Below are 13,382 nucleotides of genomic sequence, written 5' to 3' on the forward strand. Positions count from 1 at the left end.
GAACAAGTAAAAGGAGATACATAGAGTAAAATAAAACGGCAAACCGATGTAACAGTCTTATCAGTCATTACATTATATGTAAATGGGATAAACACAGCAATTGAAAGACAGAGATTGGCCTTAGAAAAGACAACCACAAACAAGACTCTACACAATGTAGTCTAGAAGAAATTCATGTCGAATGTAATGATGTAAATAGCTTGAAAGTATAGAATGAAGAATGTGGGTGAACCTTGGAAACATCTGAAGGGAAATAAACTGGCCACAGAATGTCATATATTGTATGATTTTACTTATATGAACTGCCTAGAAAAGCCCAATTCCTTAAGGCAGGAATTAGAATGAAGTGGAAAGGGGCATGAGCCGTTGTTGTTTAGCGGGCATAGAGTTTCCATTTGGGATAATGAGAATGTTCTGGAAAATGGGCAGTGGTCATTATTGCCTAACATGGTAAATGTACTTAAGGCTACTGAACTGTGCACTGTGATAATGTTTAAGTAATGGTAAAGTTATGGTGTATATATTTTACCACACTAAAAAAGTAGAAGGGTGAAGAATGTACCATACAAGGATTAATCCATAGAAAATGTAAGCGTTTGTATTAGTTTCCATTTACCATAAATTACCACAACTTAGTGGATTAAAACGACACACGTCTAGTATCTTACAGTTCTAGGAGATGAGGAGTATACAGTCAGGCTCCCAGGCATAAAGTCAAGGAACAGGGAGACATACATTTGTTTCATCTCAGTCCAGAACCAAAAATCTGGAAGCCAGCTGAACTCTACATATTGACCAGGTATCCAGTCACATTGGAAAACTCCTGTTTAATTTGAATAGAACATCTTTCTCTTATTTTCTGGGCACACCACTGTGTAGTCTCTGAGTCATACAGTATTATTCTTATCCACTTCAGAACTTATGGCTTGGTTTTGTTTTACTTACTGAGTTGGTCCCGCCAGTACCGTAGTGAATAGAAGTGGCCATAGGGCACATGCTTGTATCATTCCCACTCACAAAGGAAGGGCTCTCAGGTCCTCACCTTCACAAATGATACCTAGTGTGGGTTATTACACATGCCTTCATAAATGACAGTGAATTCCCTTTTGTTTCCGATGAGTTTTTAATTTTCATTAAGTGTTCTCGGTGTGTTTTTGAAGGGCTTTACGTCTGTTTAAATAATTGTATTTTATCTGTTCTGTTAATATGTTGGATTATATGATTCCTCCTGTGGACCATGCAAAAGGCTCCGTGTTGCACGTAGCCCCCAACTGCCCTTAGCCCACTCAAGAGGTGCCCAGCCACCCGTAGCCTGTACAAGTGGTGCCCTGTCTCCCTGAGCCCACCATGCAAGTGGCATCTCACCACCAGGAGCCTGCGCCAAAGGTGCCCCGCCCTCTGAGACTCCTCAGGTGTGCAGGAAAAGATATTCCTATAGTAGTCTGCTCCCCTCCTCTCACCCTTCCCAGTAGTAGCATCTTGCTTCTCCTGTAGGCCCAGACCTTCTCCTGGGTTCCCTCAGCTATGACGCTCTGCTCCCCAGCGTGTGGTGCCATGCTTCCCAGGCCCTCAGGCTGTCTCCGCACAGCCACCCCCAGTCCTCTCCCTGGAACTGACAGCCGGAGCCTGAGTCGCAGCACCCAACACCTCGCTCCTCCCCAGTATCTCAGGCTGTGGTGTCCAGGAATGGTGGCTCAGGTGGTCTGTGCAGCTCTCACTCTGTTTTTCCCCCCTCAGTCCGGCTGCTGCGCTTTTCTCAGAGACTTTGAGGTCCCTCTGTCTCAGCTGATCTCCCTGTTGGTTAGGTGGCTTCCTAGGGTGTGGGTATCTTTCCTCTTTAACAGCTCCCTCTCAGGAGTGCTAGTCCTATCCTGATTCCTTCTCTCTCTCTCTCTTTTTCTTTTTTGCTTTTGTTCTACCCAGTTTTGTGGAGGGTTTCTTGCCCTTTGAGAAGGTTTAAGATCTGCCAACATTCAGTAGACGTTCTGGGTGAGTCGTTCTGCATGTAGATGGTTTTTTTTTTTAATGTGTTTGTGGGAGAAATTGAGCAAGACATCTTACTCCTCTGCCATCTTGATCACTACTCATTGCTTTTTGTTTCAAGATTTTTATTTTATCTATTATAATTTACGATGTTCTGGCAAATTTCTGCTGCATAGCAAAGTGACCAGTCATACATATATATACATTCTTTTTCTCACATTATTCTCTACCATGTTCCATCAAAGGTGACTAGATATTCTTCCCTGTGCTATACAGCAGGATCTCGTTGCTTATCCACTCCAAATGCAATAGTTTGCATCTACTAACCCCAAACTCCCAGTCCATCCCACTCCCTCCCCCTCCTCCTTGGCAACCACAAGTCTGTTAGTTCATGAGTTAGTTTCTTTTCTGTAGGCTGTAGCAAAACCTTCTCTTCTCCCAAATGCATCTATTTGCATAAAAATTGAATTGTTTATGACACTTTTAAATGTCTGTGAAATATGGCCCCATCCTTCTTGTGTTTCTTCTGCCAGAAGAAGGAGAGGAACCTGGGCTTTCTTATTTCCCCATGACTCAGAGTCCACTGGAGTGTTTTAATTTCTGGTTGAGTTAGTAGCCCCACCCCCACCACTCACAAGACTCTTCTCCTTTTGTGTTTTCCTAAAACACAAAAGCTCTTTTTGCATTTTTACTTTTCCATATGAAGTTTGGTATCAACCTGTCTAGTTCAAGCAGAGATGCTTGTTGGTGTGTCTTGAGGGGTGACGGGCATTAATCAGAGATGAAGAACTGCTGTGTTTGTGATCCTGAGTCATTCTGTCCAGCAGATGAGGCGTGTCTCTTAATTTCTTCAAATCCAGTTTTGTGCCAGTCAGACATGGTTGATAGATATATGTTTGCACGGGTTCAGTTTTGTACATTTCTTTTTTTTTTTTTCTCTTGGATTTAAGTTTTCTTTTTTATTACTCAATGAATTTATCACATCTGTAGTTGTATAATGATCATCACAATCCAATTTTACAGGATTTCCATCCCACAACCCAAGCACATCCCCCCACCCCACAAACTGTCTCCTCCAGAGACCATACGTTTTTCAATGTCTGTGAGTCAGCATCTGTTCTGCAAAGTTCAGTCTGTCCTTTTTTCAAATACCACATGTCAGTGAAAGCATTGGATGTTGGTGTCTCATTGTATGGCTGACTTCACTTAGCATGATCATTTCTAGGTCCATCCATGTTGCAAAAAATGCTGGTATTTCGTTCATTTTAATGGCTGAGTAATATTCCATTGTGTATATGTACCACATCTTCTGGATCCACTCCTCTGTTGATGGACATTTGGGTTGTTTCCATGTCTTGGCTATTGCAAATAGTGCTGCAATAAACATCAGATACGTGTGTCTTTGCGAGTGATGGTTTTCTCTGGATAGATGCCCAGGAATGGGATTGCTGGGTCAAATGGTAGTTCTATGTTTAGTTTTCTGAGGAATCTCCATACTGTTTTCCAGAGTGGTTGCACCAATTTACAGTCCCACCCACAGTGTACTAGTGTTCCTTTTTCTCCACACCTCTCCAGCACGTATTGTTTGTAGACTTTTGGATGCTGGCCATTCTGGCTGGTGTACAGTGGTACCTCTTCGTGGTTTTGATTTGCATTTCTCTAATGAAGAGTGGTGTTGGACATCTTTTCATGTATTTTTTGGCCATCTGCATGTCTTCTTTGGAGAAGTGTCTGTTTAGATCTTCTGCCCATTTTTGGATGGGGTTGTTTGTTTTTTTGGTATGGAGCTGCAGAAGGTGTTTATAAATTTTGGAGATGAATCCCTTGTCAGTTGAATGACTTGCAAAGATTTTCTCCCCTTCTGTGGGTTGTCTTTTTGTGTTGTTTAGGGTTTCCTTTGCTGTGCAGAAACTTTGAAGTTTGATTAGGTCCCATTTGCTTATTTTTGTTTTTACCATCATTACTCTAAGAGGTGGATCTGAGAAGATGTTGGCTGTCTTTTGTGTCAGAGAGTGTTTGGCCTCTGTTTTCCTCTAAGAGTTTGATAGTGTCTGGACTTCTATCTAGGTCTTTAATCCATTTGGAGTTGATTTTTGTGTATGGTGTTAGGGAGTGTTCTCATTTCATTCTTTTCCATGTGGCTGTCCAGTTTTCCCAGCACCACTTAGTGAACAGGCTGTCCTTTCTCCATTGTATATCCTCGCTTCCGTTGTCATAGATGAGTTGGCTGTAGGTGCGTGGGTTGAATTCTGGGCTTTCTCTCCTGTTCCACTGATCTGTATGTCTGTCTTTGTGCCAGTACCATACAGTTTTGGTGACTGTTGCTTTGTCGTATAGTCTGAAGTCTGGGAGTGTGATTCCTCCAGCTCCATGTTTCTTTTTCAGGATGTCTTTGGCTATTCTGGGTCTTTTGTGCTTCCAAACAAACTTTAGAATATTTTGTTTGAGTTCTGTGAAACATGTCCTTGGTAGTTTGATAGGGATTGCATTGAATCTGTAGATTGCCTTGGGTAGTATAGTCATTTTGATCATATTAACTCTTCCAATCCCCAAGCATGGTATCTCTTTCCATCTATTTGTGACATCTCTGATTTCTTTCATCAGTGTCTTATAGTTTTCAGAGTACAGGTCTTTTGTCTCTTTGGGTAGATTTACTCCTAGGTATTTTATTCTTTTGGATGTGGTGGTAAACGGGATTGCTTCCCTAATTCTCTTTCTGCTCTTTCATTGTCAGTGTATAGAAATGCCGTCGATTTCTGTGTATTAATTTTGTATCCTGCGAGTGTGCCAAATTGATGGATGAGCTCTGAGAGTTTTCTGGTAGAGTCTTTAGGGTTTTCTAGGTATCGTATCATGTCATCTGCAAATAGTGATAGTTTTACTTCCTTTCCAATTTGGATTCCTTTCATTTCTGTTCCTGATTGCCATGACTAGGGCTTCCAAAACTATGTTGAAGAGTAGTGGCGAGAGCGGACATCCTTGTCTTGTTCCTGATCTCAGCGGGAATTCTTTCAGCTTTTCACCATTGTGAAGGATGTTAGCTGTGAGTTTGTCATATATGGCCTTTATGATGTTGAGGTAGGTTCCTGCTCTGCCCACTTTCTGAAAGGTTTTTATCAGAAATGGGTGTTGGATTTTGTCAGAGGCTTTTTCCGCATCTATTGAGGGGATCACATGGTTTTTCTTCTTCAGTTTGTTAATGTGGTGTATCACACTGATGGATTTGTGGATATTGAAGAACCCTTGCATCCCTGGGATAAATCCCACTTGATCATGATGTACAATCCTTTTAATGTATTGTTGGATGCGGTTTGCTAGTATTTTGTTGAGGATTTTTGCATCTGTGTTCATCAGTGACATTGGCCTGTAGTTTTCTTTTTTGTGTGTGTGTGATATCTTTGTGTGGTTTTGGTATCAGGGTGATGGTGGCCTCATAGGCTGAGTTTGGGAGTATCCCTTCCTGTGCAATTTTTTGAAGGAGTTTCAGAAGGATAGGTGTTAGCTCTTTAAATGTTTGATAGACTTTGCCCGTGAAGCCATCTGGTCCTGGACTTTTGTTTGCTGGAAGATTTTTAATCACCGTTTCAATTTCAGTTCTTGTGATTGGTCCATTCATCTTTTCTATTTCCTCTTGGTTTTGTCTTGGAAGAGTGTACTTTTCTAAGAATTTGTCCATTTCTTCTAGGTTTTCCGTTTTGTTGGTGTATAGTTGCATATAGTAGTCTCTTATGATCCTTTGTATTTCTGTGTACTTCTTTTTCATTTCTAATTTTATTGATTTGAGTCCTCTCTCTCTCTCTCTTTTTTTTTTTTTTTTTGATAAGTCTGGCTAGGGGTTTATCAATTTTGTTGATCTTTTCAAAGACCAGCTTTTCATTTCATTGATCTTTTCTATGGTTTTCTTTGTTTCTATTTCATTGATTTCTGCTCTGATCTTTATGATTTCTTTCCTTCTGCTGACTTTAGTTCTTGTCTGTTATTCTCTCTTGAGCTGCGTTAGATGTAAAGTTAGGTTGTTTATTTGAGCTTTTTCTTGTTTCCTGAGGTGGGCTTGTATTGCTATAAAGTTTCCTCTTAGAATGGCTTTTGGTGCATCCCATAGGTTTGGGAGTGATGTATCTTTGTTGTCATTTGCTTCTAGGTAATTTTTAATTTCCTCTTTGATTTCTTCAGTGATCCATTGGTTGTTTAGTAGCATGTTGTTGAGTCTCCATGTGTTTGTGTTTTTTGCATATTTTTTCTTGTTGATTTCCAGTCGTATAGTGTTGTGGTCAGAAAAGATGCTTGATATGATTTCAATTTTCTTTTTTTTTTTTTCTTTTTTTGTCTTTCTGCTATTTCTTGGGCCGCTCCCGTGGCATATGGAGGTTCCCAGGCTAGGGGTCGAATTGGAGCTGTAGCTGCTGGCCTACGCCAGAGCCACAGCAACACGGGATCTAAGCCACGTCTGCAACCTACACCACAGCTCATGGCACCGCCAGATCATTAACCCACTGAGCAAGGGCAGGGACTGAACCCGCAACTCATGGTTCCTAGTCGGATTTGTTAACCACTGCGCCACCACGGGAACTCCCCCTGATTTCAATTTTCTTGAAGTTAGCGAGATTGGATTTGTAGCCCAGGATGTGATCAGTCTTAGGGAATGTTCCATGTGCACTTGAGAAGAATGTGTATTCTGTTGCTTTTGGATGGAATGTCCTATAAATATCTGTTAAGTCCATCTGGTTTATTGTTGGAAGTTTTTTAATCACTGTTTCAATTTCAGTTCTTGTGATTGGTCCATTCATCCATTTCATCTTGGTTTTGTCTTGGAAGATCATACTTTTCTAAGAATTTGTCCATTTCTTCTACGTTTTCCATTTTATTGGCATATAGTTGCATATGGTAGTCTCTTATGATCCTTTGTATTTCTGTGATGTCCATTGTTACTTCTCCTTTTTCATTTCTAATTTTACTGATTTGAGTCCTCTCTCTTTTTTGTTTGATAAGTCTGGCTAGGGGTTTATCAATTTTGTTGATCTTTTCAAAGACCAGCTTTTCGTTTAATTGATCTTTTCTATGGTTTTCTTTGTTCTTTTTGCCTTTTCTAGGGCTGCTCCCACAGCATATGGTGGTTCCCAGGTTAGGGGTCGAATCGGAGCTGTAGCCGCTGGCCTACACCAGAGCCACAGCAATGTGGGATCCGAGCTGCATCCGTGACCTACACCCCAGTTCAGGGCAATGCTGGATCCTAACCCACTGAGCGAGGCCAGGGATTGAACCCACAACCTCATGGTTCCTAGTGAGATTCGTTAACTGCTGCTCCATGACAGAACTCCTGATTTAGTTTCTGAAAGGTCAAGCTGACCTTTTCATCCAATGAAATAAAACAATCAACTTAGGTCCACGCTCACCTTGATCCACCTGTTCCTGTGGGAGCCCTCGCTCCACTTAGGTTCGTCCTGTCCCTGTTTGGTTCCCTCCAGCCATGCTGGGGCGTCTCTCTGTTAAAATGCTCTTCTGCAGCATTTTAGGCCTCAACGTAAAGGTCAGGTTTTCAGCTGCAGCATTGCTTTCTCAGGGAGGGCTTTCCTGTCACCCAATCTAAAGTAACGTTCCACAGAATAGAGAATCCGGAAATAAACCCTGACACCTGTGGTCAATTAATCTTTGACAAGGGAGGCAAGAACATAAAAGGGGGAAAAGAAAGTCTATTCAGCAAGCATTGCTGGGAAACCTGGACAGCTGCATGCAAAGCAATGAAACTAGAACACACCCTCACACCATGCACAAAAATAAACTCAAAATGGCTGAAAGACATAAATACAAGACAGGACACCATCAAACTCCTGAAAGAGAACATAGGCAAAACACTCTCTGACATCAACCTCATGAATATTTTCTCAGGTCAGTCTCCTAAAGCAATAGAAATTAGAGCAAAAATAAACCCATGGGACCTCATCAAACTGAAAAGCTTTTGCCCAGCAAAGGAAACCCAAAAGAAACCAAAAAGACAACTTACAGAATGGGAGAAAATAGTTTCAAATGATGCAACGGACAAGGGCTTAATCTCTAGAATATATAACCAACTTGTACAACTCAACAGCAAAAAAGCTGTTAAATCAATGGAAAAATGGGCAAAAGACCTGAATAGACTATTCTCCAAAGAAGATATATAGATGGCCAGCAAACACATGAAAAAATGCTCAACATTGCTGATGATAAGAGAAATGCAAATTGAAACTACCATGAGATACCACCTCACACCAGTCAGAATGGTCATCATTAATAAGTCCACAAATAACAAGTGCTGGAGGGGCTGTGGAGAAAAGGGAACCCTCCTGCACTGTTGGTGGGAATGGAAACTGGTACAGCCACTATGGAGAACAGTTTGGAGATACCTTAGAAATCTATGCATAGAACTACCATATGACCCCGCAGTCCCACTCTTGGGCATCTATCCGGACAAAACTCTACTTAAAAGAGATACATGCACCTGCATGTTCATTGCAGCTCTATTCACAATAGCCAGGACATGGAAACAACCCAAATGTCCATCGATAGATGATTGGATTCAGAAGATGTGGTTTATATACACAATGGAATACTACTCAGCCATAAAAAAGAATGACATCATGCCATTTGCAGCAACATGGATGGAACTAGAGACTCTCATACTGAGTGAAATGAGCCAGAAAGACAAAGACAAATACCGTGTGATGTCACTTATAACTGGAATCTAATATCCAGCACAAATGAACATTTCCACTGAAAAGAAAATCATGGACTTGGAAAATAGACTTGTGGCTGCCCGGGGAGAGAGGGAGGGAGTGGGAGGGATCGGGAGCTTGGGCTTATCAGACCCAACTTAGAATAGATTTACAAGGAGATCCTGCTGAGTAGCATTGAGAACTTTGTCTAGATACTCATGTTGCAACAGAAGAAAGGGTGGGGGAAAAAATGTAATTGTAATGTATACATGTAAGGATAACTTGATCCCCTTGCTGTACAGTGGGAAAATAAAAAAATAATAAAGTAATGTTCCAGTCGCTCCACAGCCCGCCACTAATCTGACTGTTATTAATTGCTACATTTTATCTGTTTATTTACGTATTTATTTATTGTCCTTCCTTTTCTCAAATCTTAGATTCGGGAAGGCAGGGAACCTGTCTGTTGTGTTCCTTGCTGTACTGCCAGGGCTTGGCACACAGTGGCGAACCTGACAGCTTGTTCTCATCTGAATGTGTTGAGTTGTTTATTTTTTACTCATTCCTTCATCTGTTCTGGTCAAGCTGAGTCTTTGCTTTCTTCTGTTGCAGCTGACTAAACCATGGCGATGACTCCCGCTGCTGCCTTTGAGGCCCTCATGGATGGAGTGACAAGCTGGGATGTCCCCAAAGGCCCCATCCCCAGCGAACTCCTTCTGATTGGAGAGGCCGCCTTCCCAGTGATGGTGAATGACCGGGGCCAGGTCCTCATTGCTGCCTCCTCCTATGGTCAAGGCCGCCTCGTGGTTGTGTCCCACGAGGGCTACCTGCTGGATGCTGGGTTGGCCCCCTTTCTTCTCAATGCTGTGCGCTGGCTCTGCCCCTCACCGGGGGCTCACGTGGGAGTGCACCCATCCCTGGCATCACTATCAAACATCCTGCAGGGCTCTGGGGTGGAGGCACAGATTCGGCCAGAACTGAGAGAACCCCTGGGCGTTTATTGCATCAGTGCCTACAGTGACGCCATGGCTGCAGAGCTGGTCCAGTTTGTGAAACGTGGAGGGGGCTTGCTTATCGGGGGCCAGGCCTGGTACTGGGCCAGTCAGCATGGTCGTGACAAGGTGCTGTCCAAGTTCCCCGGGAACCAGGTGACCAGTGTGGCCGGAGTGTACTTCACTGACACGTGTGGGGACAGAAGCCGGTTCAAGGTCTCCAAGAAGGTGCCCAAGATCCCGCTCCAGGTCAGGTGAGTGGTGTTTCCTTCGGGGAGCGGGGGTGTCTCATGCATGTTCACGGGAGATTTGATCCCCTCTTCAGGGAGCTTCGGTGTGAATACACGTGATTTTCCACTCCTTTTCAGAAGCACAAATGAAAAAACAGGACCATTGAAATACACTGCGGCCCAAGAGGGGCTGGGTTCTTATTGCTTCTCCTCCCTGTGGCCAAAGCCACAGTCGTCCATTAGAAAAGCTTGTCTTGGAGTTCCCATTGGGGCGCAAGGGAAACGCATCCAACTAGGAACCATGAGGTTGTGGGTTTGATCCCTGGCCTCGCTCAAGTGGGTTAAGGATCCGGCATTGCCATGAGCTGTGGTGTAGGTTGCAGATTCGGCTCGGATCCAGCGTTGCTGTGGCTGTGGTGTAGGCTGGTGGCTACAGCTCAAATTAGACCCCTAGCCTGGGAACCTCCATGTGCCGCAGGTGTGGCCCTCAAAAGGACAGAAGACCAAAAAAAGAAAAGAAAGAAAAGCTTGTGTTATTCACCCCTGTGTCTCCTGTGTATAGTGCCTGTGACATGGGGAGTGTGTCATTATCTCTTAAATGAAAGAAAAGGCATTTTTTCTTTGTGTGAGCACATACCATGTGCCAGGCCCCAGGCAGCAGACAGAGTCCTGCCCTCTTGTCACTTATATTCCAGTGAACAGTTAGACACTTAAGGAAACAGAGAGATACATACTCTAGCAGGCATCCATAAGCACTACAGCAAGGAAAGTAAAGCAGAATAAGTGATAGAGTGACAGGGAGGAGAGTGGAGGATATTTTATTTGGGGTCATCCGGGAAGACTTCTCAGTCAGGTCCGGTCAGGATTAGCTGCTGTTGCAGACAGAAGGGATTTACGTGGGGGATTGACGAAGCAGAGGGTGCAAGTGCTGAAAATGGACAGGAGACAGCATGGTAACCGGGAGATGAACGGCAGCAGGACCGGTAGAGGGAGGCGGTGGTGCTCCCGGAGCCCAGGGGCTGTGACCTCCTGGTGGAGACTGGAGCCATGCCAGGAGCCTGGGACCCCAGACGGAGGTGCTGTCCAGGGGGACCTGGAGTCTCAGGACACAGCGATGGCCATCACGATGTTGTACTTTTATCTTTATGGTTTCAAGATTGCTAATACTGCTTCAGGTCCTATTATCATATCTCGACAAGAATAAGCCAGAATGAATACACCTGCTGCATATGTCCCTTTTAATGCACAAAATAATATATTTTCTTGGAGTTCCTGTCGTGGCTCAGTGGTTAACGAATCCGACTAGGAACCATGAGGTTGCGGGTTCAATCCCTGGCCTTGCTCAGTGGTTAAGGATCCGGCATTGCTGTGAGCTGTGGTGTAGGTCACAGATGTAGCTCAGATCCCACGTTGCTGTGGCTCTGGCCTAGGCCGGTGGCTGCGGCTCCGAATGGACCCCTAACCTGGGAACCTCCGTATGCCACAGGAGTGGACCTAAGAAAAGCAAAAAGGCCAAAAAAAAAAAAAATATATATATATATTCTTAGAGCCCTGACTTCTGTTATATTTCAGGGGCCAAAGCTCGCTCACCTGGCCAAATCTAGCTCCCAGAGGCTCTAAGGGGCTGAATATTATTAAATGGGCACAGGCATCTCTGCAGAAATCAAGCTTCTGCCACAGGGAAGGGTGTGCACATATGTAATGAGCACCTGGCAGGGCCCTCGGCCCCAAGCCCTGGCTCACTTGGTGCCCTTCCCTCTGGGCGGGTTGGGGGGTAGTGGCTTACTCAGAGAAGCAGGGCAGAGCTGCTTCATACCAACTTGTCTTTGATTCTCATTCTGAGGAACAAACAAGTTAAATCCCATCAACCTAATTCCTCTTAATTGGCCAAAGGACTCCTGGCCAGCACAGTAAAACCTGTTTTTCTTCATCTCTGTCTACATTTTTTTATCTCTGTCTCTGAGTCCTGTATATTTTGTGTTTGTTTCAACTTTTTTTTTTTTTTTTTTTTATTGTCTTTTAGGGCTCATATGGAGGTTCCCAGGCTAGGAGTCGAACCAGAGCTGCAGCCGCTGGCCTCCACCACAGTCACAGCAACTCGGGATCTGAGCCGCGTCTGCGATCCACACCACAGCTCACAGCAAGGCCAGGTCCTTAACCCACTGAGCAAGGCCAGGGATCGAACCCGCGTCCTCATGGATGCTAGGCGGGTTCGTTAACCACTGAGCCATGATGGGAACTCCTGTTTTAACTTTGAATTGTGGAAGACTTCAAACATACATAAAGTTGAGACAACAGTGTAAGGGGACTCCATTCAGCCATGACCCAGCTTCAATAACAGCCCAGAATGAAACGTCATAATTTCATTTAGAGCCCCACTTCCGCCTCACCCCGAATTATTGTGAAGCGAATTGCAGGCATCATATCATTCCATCTGTGTTTCAGTATGTATCTCCAAAGATAGAAACTGTTTTGAAAACATAACCACAAGGCACCATTACCACACCTAAAAAAAGCAGTAATTCCTTAATTCCATCATTTCCATGATGATCTCATTTTTTTCCATGGTTTATTATGATTGATTTTGTATTAAAACCTAAATATTTTGATTGCTTGATATGACTTTTATGTCTCATATAATGTTGGAATTTCCTTTCTAACTTTTTTTTGTCTCTTGCTGCCTTTTTGTGGAAGAAACGACTTACTGTGTCCCCAACAGTTTCCTGCAAAATTCAGTCTGAATTTTGCTGATTGAATCCCTGTGAGGTCATTGTCCCTGTGGAATCAGCTCGGTCTTGATTCTCCAGCAGGGATTGGCAAACTGTGGCTGGTGAGGCAGCCCCCTGTTTTAGTTTTTGGGTTTTTTGTCTTTCTAGGGCATGTGGAAGTTCCCAGGCTAGGGGTCAAATCAGAGCCGTAGCTGCCTGCTGAGACCACCTCAGCAGGTGAGGGCTGAAGAAGGGGTGCTGTGAAACCTAAGAAAAAGTTAGCATAAAACAGGACACAGAGACATTTATCTTAAGTAAAGGTGGGAACCCGAGGACTCAAGGTCTCAGGGAACTAGAGCACCGCCTCCAGAAACCACACTGCTTTTATTGTGCTCTTTAAGATTCCATCAAGTGAGGAGGGGTTGTAGGTGCAGGGCATAGTTCTTTTATTATTTTAAAAGTCACATAGCTGGTCCGACCTTTAGGCATTTAACAATCATTAGCATTAAGGAAGCTTGGCATCTAGAGGAATCTAGAGGAAGCTTGGCATTTAGAGCATCCTCATTGCGCTTCCACAAATGGCATGCCTATCTGCTGCAACCCGAAACCCCTGGTGCCTAGGTTTGCACCTTGTTCTCCTGGCTGATGCATATTCTGCTAACGACTGCTCATAAGCCCCCTGGAGCCATGAGGTTCCTCTTTCTCTTATGTTAACAGGACATATCGTGCTGTGCGTGTCCCTCTGCACGGATCCGGCATGGCTGGACCAAGGCACGATGTCCT

General features: G+C 43.9%; 1 protein-coding gene across 2 annotated transcripts in view; it reads left to right on the forward strand.

Moving 5' to 3' along the window:
• Positions 1–13,382, forward strand: part of TCAF2 (TRPM8 channel associated factor 2) — a 91,588-nt gene that overhangs the window by 60,302 nt on the left and 17,904 nt on the right. For both annotated transcript variants that reach the window (XM_085005189.1, XM_085005190.1), the window contains exon 2: positions 9,282–9,915. In XM_085005189.1, coding sequence (XP_084861315.1) covers positions 9,293–9,915 — 623 coding nt within the window. In that variant the 5' untranslated portion in view covers positions 9,282–9,292. The remainder of the gene's footprint in view (positions 1–9,281; positions 9,916–13,382) is intronic.

The sequence above is a fragment of the Sus scrofa genome, chromosome 18 (genome assembly GCF_054392235.1).
Source record: "Sus scrofa isolate SSC_HxYL_T2T_F1_AM1 chromosome 18, Sscrofa_HxYL_maternal_Yorkshire_Landrace_v2.0, whole genome shotgun sequence".
Taxonomy (NCBI): domain Eukaryota; kingdom Metazoa; phylum Chordata; class Mammalia; order Artiodactyla; family Suidae; genus Sus; species Sus scrofa.